At 38.2% G+C, this 21,925-nt stretch overlaps 3 protein-coding genes across 3 annotated transcripts; all 3 read left to right on the plus strand.

Annotated features, from left to right (window-relative positions):
* The first annotated feature begins 479 nt into the window (after positions 1–479).
* LOC126620192 (zinc finger protein ZAT11-like) lies at positions 480–1,248 on the plus strand. Its single transcript, XM_050288692.1, has one exon. It carries the CDS (start codon positions 549–551, stop codon positions 1,104–1,106), a length of 558 nt encoding a protein of 185 aa, XP_050144649.1. The 5' UTR covers positions 480–548; the 3' UTR covers positions 1,107–1,248.
* Positions 1,249–9,634: 8,386 nt separating this feature from the next.
* Positions 9,635–10,628, plus strand: LOC126618176 (uncharacterized). The gene is made up of 2 exons (XM_050286259.1): positions 9,635–10,322; positions 10,414–10,628. Exons 1-2 carry the CDS (start codon positions 9,635–9,637, stop codon positions 10,626–10,628), a joined length of 903 nt encoding a protein of 300 aa, XP_050142216.1.
* Positions 10,629–18,278: 7,650 nt separating this feature from the next.
* Positions 18,279–21,478, plus strand: LOC126618177 (uncharacterized). Its single transcript, XM_050286260.1, has 4 exons — positions 18,279–18,409; positions 19,580–20,100; positions 20,191–21,140; positions 21,431–21,478. The coding sequence occupies exons 1-4, from the start codon at positions 18,279–18,281 to the stop codon at positions 21,476–21,478; spliced, it is 1,650 nt and encodes a 549-aa protein (XP_050142217.1).
* The last annotated feature ends 447 nt before the right edge of the window (positions 21,479–21,925 follow it).

A 21,925-nucleotide genomic window follows, 5' to 3' on the forward strand; every position in this document is an offset into this window, starting at 1 on the left:
AGGAATAATCTTCCTTGTTAAACAAGACATGGATGATTCTCTGGGTGCTTTTTTGTTAAAAGTGCTTTTCTGACATCAATGCTTAGAACAATCTGAAATACTCAGAAGCTGCTTGGCAGCTTCCCTCCACGGTAGTAAATAGCCATAGCCCTCCGCTGACGACCCGCTGCATCAAGTTTAACTGGTCGAATTTATCTGCTTTCAAGCCAAAGCTGGTCAACGCTCACACGGTTACTTAAAGGTATACAATTTCACACGTGGATATAATCTAATCTTAACTGCTAAATTCATTACAAAAAAGACAACGATTACAAGTCAAACGAACAAGGGTCAAACTCGCTGATTACAAAAAACCCACCACACTAGCTGCTTCCTTAACGCGGTCCAAGGGCAGGATAGTCATTTCGAAAAAGTCAAAAGCAAACACTAGTAAACTAAATTCCTCTATAAATACGATCACAATTGGACGCTCCTCTTCATTCACTCACAACATTTTGCATTCAATTTTTAGAGACATTTGGCATTTGTACGTTTGCTTTTGCTTAGACATGAAGAGAGATATGAGAGGAGAAGAATCAGGGTTTGGATTAAAGGGTTTGGACATGGCAAAGTGTCTTATGCTACTATCATGTGGCATGGAGACCAAGTTCAAAACATGTTCAAACGATGTGTTCGAGTGCAAAACTTGCAACCGGAAGTTCACGTCGTTCCAAGCTCTCGGCGGTCACAAAGCGAGCCACAAGAGATCGAGAATATTGATGAGTCGTGATGATGAAAACTGTAAAGATGAACGTGAAAAAGGAAGCGACAAGTCCATGGTTATGAACAAGAAGGCTAAAACTCACAAGTGCTCGATATGTGGATTGGAGTTTGGCATGGGACAAGCCTTGGGCGGTCATATGAGGAGGCACAGAGCTTCTAATATGGACATGGCCGGTTTTTCTTACGCTCCTTCAGCTGTCACTTCGAAGATTCCAGTACTAACAAGGTCGAGTAGTAAGAGGGTCATGAGCTTGGAGATGGATTTGAACTTGACACCGTTGGAGAATGACTTAAAATTGTTGTTCGGGAAGATGGCACCAAAAGTTGATGCTTTTGTATCATAATTTTTTGACGTACTTGTTACATACCATGAGGGCTCACCATTGTATTATTTTCATTAATTCCCATTTTTATTCTTTCATTAATTTTATTGGATGTACAACAACGTTATATATTAATTGAATTAACACTTACTGATTTTCTTAACTTAATTCTTGTTTTGTTTTTCCAAGTCTTATCTTTTATTTTTACGTACCTAAATATGATCGTTTAATCTGTATGTTAGCAATTTGTGTTTTTGGTGTGTTTGATTCGTCTAGATATTTACGAGGTCACCATTATTTTAAGTAAATATTAAATTATATTTTAAAAAACAGTAGAAAGTTGACATATGAACAATTCTGTATATATGTGGGCTAAGTCCATGTTTGAACCAGAAAAAGATAGGTCAGCGGTCCATTGAAATATAAAGAAGCCTTCGTAGGAGCCTTCCGTTATGGGCTTTCCTTCCACCTTCCTCCTAAAAAGAACATCGATTGGTACTTGTCTTCTGTTTTATTACCTGAGATAATTTACACTAATTTATATTAGGGAGGGGAATGAGAGTTGGAACATAGTGAGTTGAAGAGGATGACTGTTAACAACAACATTTGTCTTCTTTGAATTTTTACATCTTTTGTAGCCAATAAATTGAACAAATTAACGGACAATCAAGAAGCGTAATAAGAGAAGTGCAAAAAGTAATAATGAATGCGTGCAAATGGTTTTTTTTATTTTTTTATTTTTTTATTTTTTTATTTTATCAAAAGTACGATATTCATTAAATAAGACCGAATTCATACAAACTGAGGATAGCGTGCATAATGCGTGCAAATGGTTGATTGCTCTGTTCTTAAAGCATTCTTCTTCAACGCACTGTTTTTTGAATTCAAACTCTCCCCTCCCTTTAGTATAATTTTGAATAATAATTTTGTTTATACTAAAAATAATGAGAATGCGAGAATCATTATCCGTCCTTCAAAACGGCAGAATGCCCTCAGTTTCATGTTGGGCTTTCACCCGCTGCTTCCTCCTCATGAAACCTGATTGCTCTGATCTTCTTTGACCTTTTTCCCACCTCCTGAGCTTTTCATTGAGCATTATTCAAAACTAATTAAGCATGAGGTCAGTCATTACATTTTATTCTAAAGATAACAACGCAATACTACGATATAAATTAATGTTATGTTGTTACACTTGTGACGGATTCACTTATTTTTCTTTTAAGGCAGTTCTCGAACTTTTTGTCTTCATGGTAGCCACGCTCAAGAAGAACATCAAAGGAACATTGGGCAATTTCATGTGTAACATTAACAGGTCTTTTTGTGGATTCGCTAGTGGTTAAATTAGAACAACCGACCAAAATGATTCTTACTATAATGTTGGTCTAGATTTACAGTTTCATTATAAGTAAGCATCTCAAAAGTTCTATTAGTAATGTGAAAATGTCAATGCCCTCGGCCGAATCAAGCAGTGGGATTGCTTCAAAAGAAATCTTTAGCTCAAGGCAAGCTCGGTTCACGAAAGTAGGCATCAGAAATAGGCATTTTTCGATTCACGAAATGCCACTTTCAATAATAAAGGGTAATTCACATGCACCGATCTCTTGTTCCACATCAAAATGCCATTTTTACAAATTTTGAAAACTTCTATTTTCGAAATTTTCTTCATCAAATTTAACTCATATCTTATCCTACATCCAACTCTCCCACTTAAAAGGAACTCAACCTCGATCATTTGGAATTGAAATGAACGATGAGCAACACTCAAAACTGTAGTTATTAAGGCGCTAATTATGATATGAAATAAGTGTTTGATTACTGATGCGAGAATTACTTGACACACAAATTAAATCCTCTTTTTGACAATTGTAGTATGGATGTAAGTAGGGTATCGTTCTAGGCCGGGGATTAGGAGGGATTGCTAATCTATTCTCAATTAATTTAAATATATTAAATAAGACTCAAGGACACAAAACTAGGCTAAAAACTCTAATAACCCGAAACACACTTAGAATGACTCAAAATAATGAAAACAATTAAATTAAACACTAGGAACTGAAATGGACGGAAATTAAATTAAAAGACTAACAATAAAGAAAACTAACTAAATAATATAATTTAATAATGGATGGGTGTTTGGTTTTGATGAAAAGTAAATTAAACTTAACTAAATTACAGAATTGACAAAAACATAAAATTAAGGTAAAATGATAAATGACGGACTGGCTAGAGGGTTCTTCTCCACACATGACACATATGCAACCTAAATTGATTTTCAGTTGTTCTTTCAATAAATTGTGAATCTCAATACTCCAGATTAACCGTGAACAGCACTTTTTTAATCTTCAAGTTTTCCTTAAGTTATTGAATTGGACGGAAAAACGCATACAACAATTCAAAACATTCTTCAAAAGTCCCCTACGTGAAAAGCACAATAGAGATACAATCAAAGATCATTAAACTTTGTGAAAACTATAAGCATTGACGAGGCATTCGTAACTATGAAAAGCATGATACTCTTGCCAAGAATTTACTTAACGTGATTGTGACTAGCAACCTTTACTACTTGTGAAAATAAGTTCATAACGATTAGGTGAAATTCACTTATATTCTAGCATCAAATTCATGCATGTAAATTAAGCGTGCACTCTCAACCAACATACACAAATCAGTTTTTATACGAACGGATAAGTAAATTGAAATCACAACTTATGAAATCACAACCGAAGGTAATCAATTCATATTACAGATATAATCATGGCTTTGAATTAACCTCTAGCCAAGGTAAATTTAATTACACATTATTAAAACAAAAATAAAATATAAGTTTGGAAAGATTTAACCGAGAGAGATGAGAGTGCTTGCTGCTTCTGTCTGTCTGACTTCCCTTTCTGATCCAGTCTGCCCTCTCTTGCCATGCCTGCCCATTGCCTCTGTCTCTCTGTTTTCTTTCCGCGCTCTGACCTCCTGATTCTGCTGCCGCAAGGCAGCTCCTTCTCTTCAGTCCTCTGCTGCACGCTGCCAAAGGCAGCTCTCTGACTTCCACCAATCCCCCCCCCAGCTGCCTGTCTTTCCTTCTGCTTTTATTCCCTGAACTCCCCGCAGCTTCACGCTGCCACGTTTCTTTCTTCTTTTTTTTTATTTTTCTATCCTTTCTTTGTCCAGCTCCCAAGCTACTCACGCTGCCCTCTCCGTGCTGCCTTGGGCATCTTCCATTTTTTTATTCCTCCTCTTCTTCTTGTCTGCCACTTCTTTCTTTTCTTACTCTTCTGGCAGCCTCTTTTGACCTCTCACGCTGCCCAAAGGGCAGCTCCCTTTATTTGTCTAGCTGTCTCTCTCCCATGCTGCTTTCAAGCTGCCCAAAGGCAGCCCTCTCTCCTTTTGCCAATCCCGTATATCCTATTTTTCCTCCTGTCCTTGGATTCAGCCTTTTTCGCTGCTAGCCTCTCACGTCCTGCCATTTCTCTTCATGCTTTGCCAGCTGCCAAAGCAGCTGCTCTCTTATTTTATTATATCTCTTCCATGCTTCACACTCCCCGCATCTTCTCCTCCTTTGGCTGTGGATTCTTTTGTTGTCTAATTGAAAAGCCATGCTTGGTAAACAGATATTGGAAAAATCAATACCGTGATGCATATATACATTCTGCATAGATTTAAGGACAGAGATTTAGTTCAATTATAATCGCAATGAATAAACTAAATTAATTGATCTAAAAAAAATCATAATGTTCGAAGTAACTATTCTGTTTATTATTTAAAACTCATTTGTGCCATTTTTATTTTCTTTGCATAACAAATCCTATAAACACAAAAATAACGTAAATAGCTCAAAATATAAAGAACTAACTAAGAAAAGACGGGTAAATTTGAAGTAAAAATATATATAAATATGATCCGATCAATTACTCTGTTTAATTACCATGAAACTTACATATTCGGATTCGACTAGTGTTGAAAGGGTAGTACTATCTACATACCTATTCTTACTTCTCACACACTCTCAATTGTCGATTATCAGATCGAATGAATAAAAAAGATCAATTGCAAAACATTAATAAGGAGATGTGAGAAGTAAAAATAAATGTGTGAATAACACTTTCCGTGCAAAAATGGTGAAGCTAATTAATGTACTGAAAATCCAATAGTAGTTTGAATTGATACCAGTCTTTTCAAATCATTGTCATACACTGAAACCAGAGCCAAACTGAACCTTATTTACCCTGTTGGTTAGTCTGCTTGTAAATGGAGTATACCAGTCTCTGGCGATAAAAAGGGACGTCCATCGATCACTCAGTTCACTGTCTAAATCGGGGGAAGAACAAAGTTGCGTACCCTATATTTTCCTGTGCATTTTACCCTGCAGATTTATATATGTCGGTCCCGTGCATCCTAAATCTCGGTACGTACTTTGACCTAGCTGCCCTCATTACGTAGAAGTTACATGCATTAGGTTTGCAGTGAGCTACTTTTTAACTTTTCCCCTTCTACTAAAAGAAAGATCCTCAACTTTAATTTCTGTTGGGTGATTGGGTCCCTCGAGAAAAATCCAGTTCCACCGTAACCGTTCCTTTAGGTATCGTTTAGTATGCAGACGAAACGGGACGGGACAAGAGGAGACGGAACGGAGAGGAAGCAAAGATGCCTGCGGATGGAAACAACGAGGAAGAAAAATGAGACAAAAAGATTATAATTTTGTGTCTCACAGATGTAGAACGAGTTGTTCCAGAAGGGTGAAGCAGAACGAAAATTCACCCAAAATTCGTCCCGTGGAACAACGCGTTCCACCCGTTTTAGGCACATCAAACGTGGGATGGAACACCTCATCCCATTCCGTTCTGTCTCGTTCTATGTACCAAACGGTCCCTTATGTTGATCCACGATGAAAAGCTGAAGTGCCTAAGGCTCAAATTATTGTGTAGAGTTAGGGGTGGATATTTTTGCCAAATTGCCGTGCCAACCGAATTGCCAACCGTGTCATACTTATTTTGTGCCAAATTTTTTGTACCAATCGGTAATGGTACGGTATTGTACCGTACCGAAATTTCATGGTACGGTATTGGTAATGGATACCATTACCACGGTATTACCGTACCATACCGAAAATACAATATAATATATCATTTATAAATTATATAATAGATAATTATATAACACATATTTATAATATTCCAATCATTTGAAAATAAAACCCTACTTATATTAGCATTGTTGTTGGTGACTTTGATCTCTTGAAATTGTGGAAATCAAACACAAAAGAGTTCCTAATTCTTTCACAAATAGCCAAAATATCTTTGTAACCCCCACTTCTATTATTGCTATTGAAAATGCATTTAGCCTAGGGATGAGGGTTGTGGACCCTTTAGGGTATCATTGACTCCTAAAATAATGGAGGCACTAGTGTGTACTAGTGGTTGGCTTAGGGCAGATAAAGTAAACTTTTACAAGGAACCAACGGAATATATGCTTCAATTTTACAAGGAAATGGAAGAAGAGAAAACAAGAAAGATATGCTTTAATTTTTTCAGTAAATTTGTTATTAAATGATTTTCAACTTTAATTCTTCTTGCTACTAATTAATATGTTTTCTTTGTTTGTAATGTAGGCTTGACACAAACTCAATCTTCTACAAGCTCAATGCCTCCTCCAAAAGCTTCGACATCTCAAGCTTGAATAACCGATCAATGAATTCTCCTTTTGAAATTTACTTCCAATTTTCATTTGGTTTGAAACTTTAATTTCTATTTGGATTGTTAACTTCTATTTGTTTTGGTTCGTAACTTCTATTTGGATTGTAAGCTTAATTTTCATGATGAATCTTGATGCATCATTTGAATTATTATGTGTGTGAATTGTGAATGATGAATTTAATCTATAATGTATGAGATAAAAGTACAAAAAAAAAAAAGTTTTGCCCTTGAATTGGGTTAAAAAAACAAAAACAGATTTTGTCCCAAAACAAAATGGCAATTACCATTGTCATACCATGCCAACCGAACTTTTGGCAATACCTAACTTCAGTATACCGAAAGTTTGGTATGGTAATGGTAATAGATTTTACCAAACCGAAAATTTGGTACGGTAATTGGTACAAGGGTTTTGGTACAGTAACTGTACCGAACCTAGCCCTATGTAGAGTTATAAAGTGGGCGGGTGGAAAGATAGGACAAATAAAAACAGACGTAATAATACTTAAATGTAATTATATACATAAAAGTGAAGAATGTCTCTGTCACGGTTGCATAATTATCTCTTGGAATTATGATTAAAACACTCATTATCCTCTCCACTTGGTTTGTTGATAGAACATTAGGACCATCTACTCAATACAAATGTATAGAAGAATAATCATCTTGAAAATAATCATGAGATCATGATCAATCGGTGTTCTAAATTCTGATGGACCCTTTCTCCAAATGGAGAAGAGAGGCAAATCCCACTTACCCATTGTAGTATACTAACTTAACCGTTGGTTTCTTTTCATTTTTTATTTTTGTGAAGCTTTAACTAATCCACTTCAAATTTGTTGCTCGTGATCTCCAATATTATGGCCTAAAGCGATTGTTTGCACTTTGCATGTGTGCAATTCATGTGAAGGAAAGAATATTTGAAGGTGGAATTGATCACTACAAGAAGCTCTCCAAAAGTTGGTCCATGCGGAGCCTTCAAGTTTTTTGTGCATCAAAATAAAAAATAAAAAAACTATACGTAAAACGAAAAATCAAATCCAATCCTCCAAATATTGAATTTCACAAAAGGATATATAGTTGCAGACAATTGTGTTAACATCCACAAAGCATCATGTTCATAATTAAACAACGTTCTGAGCTTAAACAAAACATTAATGTAATAATTGTGGGTCGGAACAATGTTTGTAATTAGCTCAAACGCATTAAAAATTACAACTCCAATCCAACGTTCAATAGTTGAGAGAACACTACTCAGCCTTCCAAACACCTTCGCTAGCCAAAATGTATTGGATGAAAGAAAATGGCCATCCAAACAAAAAATGAATTAAAAAGGAGTGCCTCACACGGAGGTTGTCCGAGAAAGTCGGAGTGAAATATTTTGCGATTGTTGTGAAAACCTAGAGTGAGCGGCGGCCGCTAGGATTTTGTGAATACCATTAATTGGCTGTTTTCTGCAGAAAGGTTTTACAGTAGACGGTGGCTATGGCAGGGAGACATAATATGGAGGGTTTGGTAGCAAAGTTTGGCACGAGCATTTCTCTGTCGGAAAAGGAGAAGGGCAGCATAAAGATTGAAAAGAAGGCCGTGGAGGGTGCATTACTAGGGTTCCATTACAGTGTTGTAGCGGAGGTGTTTTCTATGAAGCCTGTCAATGAAAATGCGTTTATTGATCAGTTCACAAGTCTGTGGAGAGGAAGAGAGAGGGTATCCATTAAGGCTTTGGGTGGGGCGAGTTTCATGGCTCGGTTTATGGGACAGTGGGATATGTGTAGGGTTCTCGAGGTGGATAAACCATGGTTGTTTCGGGATGATTTGGTACTGGTTGTCAATGGTGCGCGGCATGGGCGTTGGGCTGATTCCTTGCACTTGGTCACGATGTGGGTTTAGATGCATAATGTTCCACCACTGAATATGACGGAGGTGGTTCTAGGGCAATTGGGGGCTTGCTTGGTACTGTTGTTAGGGTGGATAAGGATGATGGTAGGGATTGTATTGGGACATTTTTATGTGTAAAAATTACCTTTGATGTCCGGGAGCCGCTTATGAGGGGAGCAAATGTGGATTCCCAGATGAGGACACCATGTGGGTAGACTTTCGTTATGAAGATCTACCTAGCTATTGTCTCATTTGTGGAAAGGTGGGGCATGTTACTAGATGGTGTAAAGCACAGAGAATCGGAGATGAAGCCTCAGAGGTTGACTTGGAGGCTTTATTTACATTTAAAGGGCTGGATGCTGAGTATGATTTGCGAGGCAATTGTTTTATGGGGAAAGGAGAGGGACAACGGGGGACAGAGGGCGGAGTGGTTCCGCTTCATCATCAGTTGGGAGGCTATATACTTGGAATTAGGGGAATTTACATGGAAGTCGTGTTCGGGAAGAAGAAGAGAAAGAGAAATAAAGGTTAGAACGAGAGCGAGCTTTTGATGCAGGGCTTATTGGTCCTAGTGGAGTCATTGCACCGGGTGTAGAGATAATAGAGCTGGTGAGTCACCCGGAGGAGTTTGAAGGTAATGGTGAGATTATTGAAGTGGTGCAGCAAGAGAGAGACATTGATCTTAATATACCGATACTGGAAGTTGGGAAAGAAGAGTTTGCAAGGGTCCTTAGAGGGCCTGGTGCAGGTGGGGGTGTGGAACAAGGGTCATTATCGCAGGATTCAGATCCATTTAATCCTCTTCCCATCATTGAGGCTGTTTCGAGGGGAAGGCTGAAAAGGATTCGGGATGATGATCAGGATACCTTGGTTGTGTCATAAGATGGATTGACTCGTATGCACAAGATACAACCGTTTGTAGTGGACCAAGCGGAGGCTACCTGTGTGGAATCTCTATGCTCGCAATGAAACTTATATGTTGGAATTGTCATGGTATCGGGGGGGGACCTGACAGTTGACAATCTTTTGGAGCAAAATAGGCTCTACTCCACCGAGGTTGTGGCTCTCTTTGAAACAAAAAATAATAGTCGAAAGTACCGTTACTTGAAGCGTAGGCTCGGCATGTCATGTATGTATGCTATTGAGCCTAGGGGAATTGCTGGTGGTATGTGTGTCTTTTGGAGGGATGCGAATGATTTGGTCTTGGTAAAATATGGAGATTTTTTTATTGAAGTTCTCATTGAGGATGGGGTGCGACATTTCAAATGGAGATCGGTGGTCGTGTATGCGTGTACGGATGAGCGCAAGCGAACACAACAGTTTGAGGTGTTATTGACACGTCTAGCAGGTTATACGGAACCTTGTTTGTTAATGGGGGACTTTAATGATCTCCTTTTGGATTCAGAGAAAGATAGGGAGAATGATAGATCCGTGGCAAGCATGCGAGCTTTTCGTAATTTTGTGGCCTATGCAAGTTTATTGGATTTGGGATTTGAAGGATACTCTTATACGTGGAGGAACATACAGGAAGAAGGTTTTATTCAGGAAAGATTGGATTGTGCTTTAGCTACGCATGATTGGGTTCAAAGTTATCAACAAGCAATAGTGAAACACATGGAGCTGGAGGGATCAGATCATGTTATGTTAGTGTTATCGACGGAGGTGAATCAACCTAGGCGTAAGAAACAATTCATGTACGATCCGCGATGGAGTCAGGACCTAAAATGTGATGAGGTTATGCCTGCATGTTGGGGTGGTTTACATGGCAGATCTCATGCACAATCTTCGCAAGGTCAAGCATAGGTTAGTGACATGGCAAAAAAATGAAGGGCATAATGAACAAAAAGAGATTTGTCGTTTGAAAGAAGTACTTCGTGTTGCGTATCAACAATCGGTGTTTGATGGCAACTGGATTCTAGGGTTAGAAGAAGAGCTTACAAGGGCATTTAGAAGGGAGGAAATAGTTTGGCGTACGAAATCCTGAGTACAGTGGTTGAGAGAAGGTGATAAAAATACTTAGTTCTTTCATGCGCAAACTTTGAGATGTCGTAGGAGGAATATGATTCGAGGACTAGAAGCAGAGGATGGGACATGGTGTACGAATGTGAAGCAAATCAATGGCATTGTCATTGATTATTTTACTTCTTTATTTACCACGGATCGGCCTATGCATTTTGTGGAAATTTTGCAATGTGTGCCGACTGGGGTGGGTGAGGTGGATAATCCTATGTTGGTTGCCCCAGTCACTGATGTGGAGATTGAATCTGCTATTTATCAAATGCATCCAACGAAATCACCAGGCCCATATGGTTTCAATGCGGGCTTTTACCATCACCATTGGGAGACAGTTAGAGGTGTTGTTATTGGTATGGTCAAATCTTTTTTTGTTTCGGGAATAATGTTAGATGAAGTGAATCATACTAATATTGTGCTTATCCTAAAGTAGATAATCCCATGAAAATGTCCCAATTTTGTCCAATTTCGCTTTGTAATGTGGTGTATAAAATTATTTCTAAAGTTCTAACAAATAGACTGAAGAGAGTTCTCCCCAAAGTGATTAGTCATAATCAATTAGCGTTTATGGCAAGTAGACAAATTTCGGATAATATTCTAGTGGTGCATGAACTTCCCCATTCTATGCAACATGGGAATGATGAGGGTGTGGATTATATGGCAATGAAATTGGACATGACAAAAGCTTATGATCGGGTTGAATGGACATTTTTGAATGCAATGTTACTAAAGTTGGGTTTTGATGATATTTTTTGCCATTAGGTGATGGCATGTGTGAAAACAGTCTCTTATAGTGTGGTTGTAAACAGTGAGACCACGGGTTATATTAAGCCTCGAAGGGGAATTAGACAATGAGATCTGCTATCACCTTTTCTCTTCCTTATTTGTGCAGAAGGGTTCTCTTCCTTACCCCATAAGGAAGAGAGGATGGGACAACTATGTGGTATGTCGGTAAATGTGGGGGCCGATCCTTTATCACATTTTTTTTTACGGATGACTCAGTACTTTTTTGTCGAGCTGTGGAGGGTGAGGCTCATACAGTCAAGAGTTTGTTCCAACAGTATGCGGTGAGGTCAGGACAATTCATTAATTTGGATAAAAGCTCAGTACATTTTAGCATGGGATGTTCGAAGGCAATGAAAGATCAATTATGACAGATTTTAGGGATTAAATACCAGGAAGGTTTTGGAAAGTATTTGGGGATTCAAGCAGATTTTGGAGCATCAAAGAAGAAAGTGTTCCAAGAAGTACAGAATAGATTGGATGAGAGAATTAATGGGTGGGTGGAACAATTTTTGTTGGTGGTTAGGAAAGAGGTTTTGATTAAAAGTGTTGCGGCTGCTCTACATATATATACTATGTCATGTTTTCAATTGCCTATCCAATTGGCAAAGGAAATTAAACAAGTTATCGCAAGGTTTTGGTGGCGGGATCAGAGGATAAAAAAGGGTTTTCATTGGATGACTTGGAACAAAGTTGCAAAAAAGAAAGTGTGTGGTGGTCTTGGGTTTAAGGAGATTATTGATTTTAATTTGGCTATGCTAGCTAAGGTGGGGTGGCAGCTCATCTGTAATCCAGATTCAATTTTGGCTCGAGTACTTCAAGCTAAATACTACCCTTCTTCATCATTTATGGATGCACCAGTGGGGAGAGGTACATTTTGGGGTTAGAAAGGGATTTTATAGGGAAGGAAAATTTTGAAGGCGGGTGTACGATGGCGGGTGGGGGATGGAAGGTGTATTCAAATTGTAGATGACCCGTGGTTGCCAATACCAAGGACTTTTCAATCCAACTCACGTCATGAGGAGATGCCTACTTTTGTTGCCAATTTGGTGGATATGAGGGGTAAGTGGAAGCGGGAGGTGATTGAATTATGTTTCCATGAAGACGAAGCTCGAACAATTTTAAGTATGCCACTTAGTCAGTTTGGATGTTCGGATTGATTGGTGTGGCATTACACAAGAAATGGAGTATATTCGGTGAAGTCTAGGTATATGGTTGCACAAGAAATGAATAGGAACGGTGAGCTCGGACGGAAAGGTGTGAGTCAGTCTAGCATGGCTGATAATATGGATGTGGTTTGGAGGGACATTTGGAGATTGAAGGTTCCACCCAAATTATGTCATTTTATTTGGAAGGGGTGTAGGAACATTTTGGCAGTGCATATAAACTTACATCGGCGGGGGATTCGTTTAGAGAATACTTGTTCTTTTTGTGAAAATTAGGTGGAAACACAAGTACATATTTTTTTCGATGCCATTTGCCTGTGCTTTTTGGTTTGGTTCCCCGCTTCAATTAGATGTAGCTATGGTGGCAGGGGGTGATTTTTTGGAATGTTGGAAGTGGTTATATGCAAAATATGGTAAGGAGAGGGATGCTTGTGACCTGAGGCGATGGGTGGTTGGTGGTCTATGGAGGATATGGAAATGTTGTAACAGCTTGGTTTTTTGAGAAGGTTGCAATAGAATCCCTTGTTGTCATACAATTACTTAAACAACAATGGGAGGAGTTGGTGATATGTGACGAAGCACATGTGCAACAATCTCCCCGTGGGCAGCAAGTGAGAAGACAAGGCTCTCATGGGTAGATTAAGCCACCTTTTGGAACTCTTAAAATTAATTGTGATGGTGCTTGGTGTAGTCAAATGGGTATAGGTTGTGTTGGGTAGGTGGCCAGGGATTTTGTGGGCATTTTCAATGGTGCTGGTGGTATTGGAAATATTCCTTGTGTCTCAAGTATTATGGCGGAAGCAGAAGCAATGCGGGTGGCTTTGGTGGCTTGTGTGGAGAGAGGCTTTACCTCTATACAATTGGAGACTGACTCCCAGGTTCTTGTTGATATGATTCATGGTTGTACACAACCGGAGGTGGTTTTTGATAGTATCTTGTTGGATATAAGTATTTTGAAGCAACAATTTAAAGCTATTGAGTTTTTATATGCTCATCGTGCTTGTAATAAGGCTGCGCATATGGTGGCATCTTATGTCGTGCCTATGGGGGGTAGTCATTTTTGGGATGGTTTTGAACTGGAGTGGTTGTTTAACATATTGACATCTGATGTAAACATTTCGATTCGAATTTAATATTAATCCAACTTTTGGTAAAAAAAAAAAAAAGTTCAATAGTTAATCCAAAAGCCATTCCTTCAAGATAATAACGAGGTTATTGTGGAACATATGACCAAAACATCACTTTCACCCAGATTATGCATGGTTCATCATGGATCCATCAACCCTTAAAGCAGCTCCAACATGTGCTGGAGCCCGAGGGACAAGTGAGGGAATAAGGCCGGATAGCCCGACCAATCAAGCCCACAGTGTGCTGGTGAGGGAGCCCGAGCAGGCCCGAGAGAGAGTCTCGTAGAGAGTTACCAGCCAGAAAGCCCGGAGTGGGTTTGATGCAAGGCTGATGTCGCCCTGACGTCAGCCACATTTTTTCTTCTATTTTGCGTCAGTCGCTCGGGCCCACATGCGCAACGTCATCAGTGACCAATTGGAGGCCAAGTGGCACCTCGACGTCCGTTGGATCTCAACGGTTATTTGTTTTATACCGTTGGATTTCCAACGGTAATAATAATTTTAAAACCTTATTTAATTGCAACCGTTGGATCTGAGATCAACGGTGCACGTTATTCACCTTTACAAATTAAAAAGAAAAAAGAAAAAACAGTTTAAAAATCATAAATCTTACCGTTGTGCTACGTGGCACAATCTGGAATGTTGGAATTCAAATTTTTTAATCCAACGGTAGATATTAATTAAGTGAATAAAAATTAAAAAAATGTAAAAAATTAATAAAAATCAGAAGAAAAAAAATTTTGAATTTTTTTTTTTAAATTGATTTTACTTTTCTATAAATACCTTCTCATTATCTTCTACCTTACACCACAATTTCATATTTTCTCAACTACTTTCAACCACATTCCTATCTTTTTCTCAAAGTTTCAATCCAATTTTTTTTCCAACAAAATGACTAATGATACAGGTACGAATTTGACACTTCTTGAAGATGTTGCATTGTGTACTAGCGGGGTTGAAGTTACTCATGATTCGCTTATGGGTAATGAGATGCAGTTACTAGAAATGTGGAGTCTTTTTCATACCAACTATCTTGAGAAAATGGGTGGGAAAAGAACCAAAGAATCGATGTCCAGTCGTTGGAAATTACTTAGTCAATCGTTTAGTACGTGGAGAGATGTTTTGGCACAAACTAGTGATAATCTTCGAAGTGGGGAAAATTTATCGGATCATGTAACAATATATTATTTATTTGTTAGCTACTTTGATTATAATTATTTGTTTGTATAATTTATTTGTTACCTACTTTCATTATAATTATTTGTTTGTATTATTTATTTGTTACCTGCTTTCATTTTAATTACTTCTTCTCCCGCATTGTGCAGGAACTTCAAGCACAAGCTTGGTATAATGCCAAAACCAAAAGCAAAAACATATCATTCAACCGGTGGGAATGTTGGAATATTGTCAAAAATTGTCCTAAATTCAGAGTTGTGTTTGTTGGTCCAGAAGTTTTCATGAACAACACCCCTCTACACTCTACACTCGATCATACCTCGCATGTTCATGAAGATGACGTAGAAGAAGTGCCCGAAACGTCCCCTCAAAACAAGCGTCAGGGTCGGACCGTTATCCAATTAGGCCTCAAGGTAAGAAGGTTTCAAAGAGAAAAGGGAGTGCTTCCAAGAATGATTATTCAAAGTATATGGAAGAACTTGCTTGCCAAGGTGAATTGACTTTGGCGTGGGCAATGGCAAAATTTAAGGCTGATAAGGCTAGAGAGAAGGCAAAAGCTGCAGCTATTGAGAGAGAATTTCAAGTTAATGAGAGAGAAATAGAGCTACTTTGGTAAGAAATGGAAGAGGTTAGAGAAGAAAGAATGGCTCAACGAGATCGTGAAATTATGAACACGCCTTTAGAAGGAAAGTCTCCAAATTTTAAATATTTTTGGAAGTTGGAGAAAGCGGACGTGGTGCGAATGAGGCATGCAAGAGAAGCGAGAGCAATAGGAGATGGTCCTAGCACGACAAGAGAAGATCATCCTAGCACCACAAATTGGTTAAGTGATGATGAATAGAGTATTTTTTGTAATCAGAGCCCATAATTTTCCAATCACTTTGGATTGTAATTTCTTATTTATTGAATTGAGTACTTTATGTTGTTTCCAATTTATTGATATTAGTACTTTATTTAAACCAAAATTATATTTATTTAATTTGGTAATTTATTTATACTAAGAGAATCTGTATTCAAAAGACATTTAAACACACCAAATAAAATTACATAAACATACCAAATAATAATAAATAAAAAACTCACTAAATGAACTAAAAAAAACACACCACATAAAATTAAATAAAAAGAAACACTAAATGAACTTAAGTATCTTCAGCTTGTTTCAATTCCCACTGGTGCTCTATCAAGTCAATTTGCCGAGCATTGTGCATATATGGCATTTGAAGTGCAGTATATCGTTGAATGAGCCTATCATTGTAATGTACATCCCTTTCTAATGGCTCGTGTTGCACAAGTTCTTCAGTGACATCATGAGCACAATATATTTGTGTTCTGGAATTGTTCATCGTGTCTGGCTCATATTCATCAATGGCATCATAATCGTACTCATCTTCCACAATCATGTTGTGAAGAATGATGCACGTCATCATGATGGATCGAAGCGACTCTACATCAAACATTCTTGTAGCACCCCTAACAATCGCCCAGCGAGCTTGGAGGATGCCAAAACAAGGCTCCACATCCTTCTTGCACCCCTCTTGACAGCTTGCAAAGTGTTTTTCCTTTGCACTTCACGGACGTGGCACTATTTTGACAAACGATGACCACCTTGGGTAAATGCCGTCTGCTAGGTAGTATGCCCCGTTGTACTTATGTCCGTTGACCCAGCATGTGACTTTTGGTGCCTTTCTTTGCAAAACATTGTTGAACAATGGGGATTGGGCAAAGACATTGAGGTCATTTTGAGCTCTCGGAACCCCGAAAAAGGCGTGCCAAATCCATGAACCAAAAGATGTCACCGTCTCCAAAATGGTACTTTTTGATCATTTTTTATCCCCATAAGCGTCTTGCCAAGCACTTGGACAATTTTTTAAGGTCTAGTGCATACAATCAATGCTTCCAATCATCCTAGAAAAACCTCGCATCTCGCCCTTCTTCAGAAGCCTTTGCAAGTCCATCTCAGTAAGTCTCCGGAGGTATTCTGCAGTGTAGATAGATTTGATTGCTCCGCAAAACCTCATCAAGGATTCAAGAATGGTTGATTTCCCCATCCTCGATATCCCGTCCACTTGGTCTGCAAATGCTCCATATGTAAGCATTCGCAAGGCAGTAGTAATTTTTTGCTCAGGCAAGAAACCCATAGCACCAAAAGCATATTTCTTTTGCATAAAGTAAGATTCATGGTTGCAAACAATGCATATGATTTGTTGAACAAATGTCGTTCCATTCTAAAACAACGTCTAAAGTACGTATCAGGGAATGCACTGTTACAGACAAAATAATCGTCCAAGAGATCCATACCTCGTCGTTGCCTACTTATATCAAGGTTTGCGGAATGGTTGGGCCTGCAGATCTAAGCCACAGCTTGGATGACTCAACGAGAATGTGAGGTTTTGGCCATTCTTGCTTCATCATCTCTTCTTGTACACTCCTCATCATCTTCTATCTTATTTTGGGCCACTTGGAGATTGAACATTCCTTCTGATTGGTTAAACAATTATTCCTCTTACTGATCAATTTCCCACATCATCCTTGAAGAAGAAGACATTGTAAGAAGAAAGTAGAAACTATGAATAATGATACATATTTTGATTTTGGTGAAGAAGGAAACAGAAACTATGAATAATGATAGAGATCTTGAGAAAATTGATGTGAGATTTCTGAGGATGGAAGGTGGACTATATGGAAGATTCAGAAAGGATTAGGTTGTAGATAATGCCACGTGGCATGCCGTCATTCATTAAAAATCTGACCGAAATATATCCTTAATGATTGTAAACAGATTGTGACACGTGTCGTGACATGATTGGTTAAAAATCTTATCGGAAATCTATCATCAACTATTCTGAAAAGATAACGACACATGGCACGATGGCATTAGATAAAAATCTTATCAAAATCCATCACCAATAATTGTCATGTCACATCCTAGCCCGGGCCCCTACCACATCCCGAGCTCGGCTCCATCGTAGCACGATATTGTCCGCTTTGGGCCCCGACCACGCCCTCATGGTTTTGTTTCTAGGAACTCACATGAGAACTTCCCAGTGGGTCACCCATTATGGGATTGCTCTCCCGCGAACTTGCTTAACTTCGGAGTTCTGATGGAACTCGAAGCCAGTGAGCTCCCAAAATGCCTCATGCTATATAAAGGTGAGAATATACATATAAGGCTTACAGGATCCACTCCTCTAAGCGATGTGGGATGTTACAACCACCCCCCTTAGGGGCCTGACGTCCTCGTCGACACACATCTGGCCAGGGATTGGCTCTGATACCAAATTGTCACATCCCGGCCTAGGCCCCCACCACATCCTGGGCTCGACTCCATCATAGCACAATATTGTTCGCTTTGGGCCCCGACCACCAATGGCGAAGCTACAGAGGGACTGGGATTGGCGGCCGCCCTTTCCCTCGTCGAAAATTAAGCCTATGAACGTGGTTCCGCCCCTCTGGTCTCCTCGAAATGAATGGAGTACCTGCATTGTAGTTTGCAGATGGTTTCTGCCTTTCTAGGTTTCTGCTGCTGTGCGAATCAGCTTGTGTAATTTTTTTTTTAAATCCCTTAAATGAAACGGCATCGTTTCATTTAGTATTGAAAAAAAACTCCTTAAATAAACAAACGACGCCGTCGCCATCGTTAATTGCTTAAAAAGATAGAAAACTTTAAAGGGGACCACTATCCCTGACTCATCGTGCCTTCCATTTTTCAAAGCAGACCTTCACTTTTTCAAACGTAATCCCCTTTTTACCAATCACAAGATTCGTGCCCCCCCCCCCCCGAATCCCAATAGCTTTCAGCCTTTCATATTTCAGCCACTCTCCTCCCTCCGTTCTGTTGTCCCTTATATCTCCATCAAGCCGAGCCAGCCTCCAACATAGTAGCCAACCTGTTGGCTGTTGGATTGGTTTTCCACTTCTCTCTCAATTTTAGGTAAATTTTTTAACTTTCTAATTTATATTATCCCTAACCCTAATTGATTAATTAATACAAAATTTTAGTTAATTAATATAGAATCATAGAGTAATACACTAATATAGTTATTGATTTTTTATTTTTGCATATAAATATGAATCCTATGAAAGCTTATTGATGAATGAAATTATTGTCTAGAGTAAAAATTGAATTCTTGATTATTGATATTAATTTATTAATTGAATTTTTGTGTATTGAATAATTTATATGAATATTGGTATTGATTAATTGTTGGTTTAATTTGTTAGTACTCATATTGACTATAGTATAGTAGCTTACTCTAGAATTAAGAGTCAAAGACTGTTTTTTTCTTTTCCATATACAGTTAAACAATGGAACGATACTATAAGAAACAGTGCTAAAATCCTCCTTCAAATATATCGGGTGGTCCTTCTTCGAATATTCCGAGTAGTCCTCCTTTGAATATTCCAAATATTCCTTCTTCGAGTATTCCGGGTAGTTCCCAACAAAGTGAGGTCACTGAGTTGGATGAAATACTAGCTAATCTTCCTGTAGACCCTGGACATAGACGTTGAATGCTTGATTATCCACCTAATTATCATGAAGCAATTCGCCGACATTATTTCCAAAATAATCCTTGTCAACCTAAAGATCACATCATGCCGAGAAAAGTTAGCAACAATCGATGTTTTGTCACCCGTTGATTTGATAAATTTAAGTGGTTGGAGTATAGTATAGTAAAAGATGCCGCATTTTGCCATTATTGCTATCTATTCAAGTGTGATTTTGATAAAGAGGGAAATGCTGGAAGTGATGTCTTCATTGAGATTGGGTTTACAAATTGGAGGAAAGGACTCGAAAATTTTCGAGATCATAAGCGAGGTGTTGGAAGTCTTCGTAATAAAGCTTTACAACAAGCTGGAGATTTGATGACACAAAAGCAACATATTGAAACATTTGTGATTAAGCAAACCGATGAAGCTCGCATTAATTATCACACTTTATTGCGTGGTGCACTTGATTGCACAAGATGGTTGTTGCAACAAGGTTTGCCTTTTCGTGGCCATGATGAATCGTTCAACTCAAGCAATAGAGGTAATTATTTGGAGCTTATGCAATTTCTGGCCGATGATAATGAGAAAGTTAGGAAGGTTGTGTTTGAGAATCTCAAGTATACTTCTTCCGATATTCAAAAGGATCTTGTTCATGCTTGTGTTATTGAAATTATTAATGCAATCACTAAAGATATGGAAGGTACATTTTTTTTCTCTCTTGGCTAATGGATCACGAGATGCTTCGACTAAAGAGCAAATGACAGTGGTATTGTGTTACGTGATAAAAAAGGAGAAGCAATTGAAAAGTTTTTTGGTGTTCAACATGTCTCCTCTACAACTAATAGCTTACTTGAAGAGGCCATTGAAAGATTGTTTGCTACAACAAATTTGAGTATGTCCATGTTACGAGGACAATACTATGATGGAGCTAGTAATATGAAAGGTGAGTTAAATGGTCTTAAAACAAAGATTTTGAACAAATACCCTCAGACATTTTACATTCATTGTTTTGCATACCAACTCCAACTAGCTCTTGTATTTGTGGCAAAGGAAAATGAGGATGTTGCCAATTTCTTTATCAATGCTAGTAGTTTGGTGAATCTTATTGGACTATCGTGTAAGTGTCGTGATGCATTTAGAGAGAAACAACAAGAAAAAATTCAGAAAGCTCTTGATCTTGGTAATCTTGAAAAGGGTAAAGGGTTAAATCAAGAAAGTAGTCTCATGCGTCCATGTGATACACGGTGGAATTCGCATTATGGTACTATAGTTAGTATTATTGTTATGTTTGAAGCCGTGGTGGAAGTGGTTGAATGGATTAAAGGTGATCGCAACCAAGATAATCTCGGTGACGCAACTAGGTTATTCAAAGACATACAAACTTTTGATTTTATGTTTCACCTTTTCTTGATGAGACTTATATTGAGAATTACAAATGAGTTATCACAAGCATTGCAAAAGAAAGATCAAGATATTGTGAATGCGATGGTATTAGTGGAAGTATGCAAGCAAAGACTACAATCCTTGAGAGATGATGACTTTGGGGACTTGTTTCATGATGTAGAAAAGCTTTGTGAGGAGCATGATATTATCATTCCTAACATGGAGGATTTGCATTTCGTACCTGGAAAATCAAGGCGCAAAGCTCCAAAAATCACAAACTTCCATTACTATCGTGTGGACCTTTATTTTCAAGTCCTTGATATGCAACTAAAGGAATTGAATGATCGCTTCAATGAGGTAAACATCGAGTTCCTTCTTTGTATGACATGTTTGAGTCCGGTGAATAATTTTGCATCTTTTGACAAAGCAAAAATTATTCGTTTGGCCCAACTTTATCCTCAAGATTTTGATCGTATGGATCTCATGAATCTTCCAATTCAACTTGACAATTACATTCATGATATGAAGATGCATAGTGAGTTTTCATCATTGAGAGGAATTAGTGATCTTGCAAAAGAGTTAGTGAAGACCGGGAGGTGTGAAAACTATATGTTAATGTATAAGCTTCTTACATTGGCTTTGATTAGGCCTGGCAAACGAGTTATGTCTGTTGTGTTCGTGTTATTTTCTTGTAACACCTGTTATCTTAACGGGTCGTGTCGTGTCACACCCGTTATCTTAACGGGTCCTTAACAGGACGGGTAAAGTGACCCAACCCATTATGACCGTTAAGAAAAATATTTTTTTTTCTTAAATTTGCACATACCACACATTGCCACATAAATACTACTTCAAAACATTAAAACACATTTGTCATTTAAGTACTACATTTACACTTGAAAATAAGTGCCTAATAAAAAAATAATACATACACTACTAATTTACAAATATTAAATGTGCAAGGATATGCAAAATGAAAAAGTTTTTGTTTTCAAGGTTGTGATGTCTTTCTCAAAAGTTTAAACCTCAATTTACAAAATCATCAATTTACATCGATCATCATGAAATTGTATTGGAACTTTGGCTTGATCTCAGCCGATCCAATGGTCATCAACTTTTTAAATTTCATTTAATATATATAT

Source organism: Malus sylvestris, chromosome 4, assembly GCF_916048215.2.
Source record: "Malus sylvestris chromosome 4, drMalSylv7.2, whole genome shotgun sequence".
Taxonomy (NCBI): domain Eukaryota; kingdom Viridiplantae; phylum Streptophyta; class Magnoliopsida; order Rosales; family Rosaceae; genus Malus; species Malus sylvestris.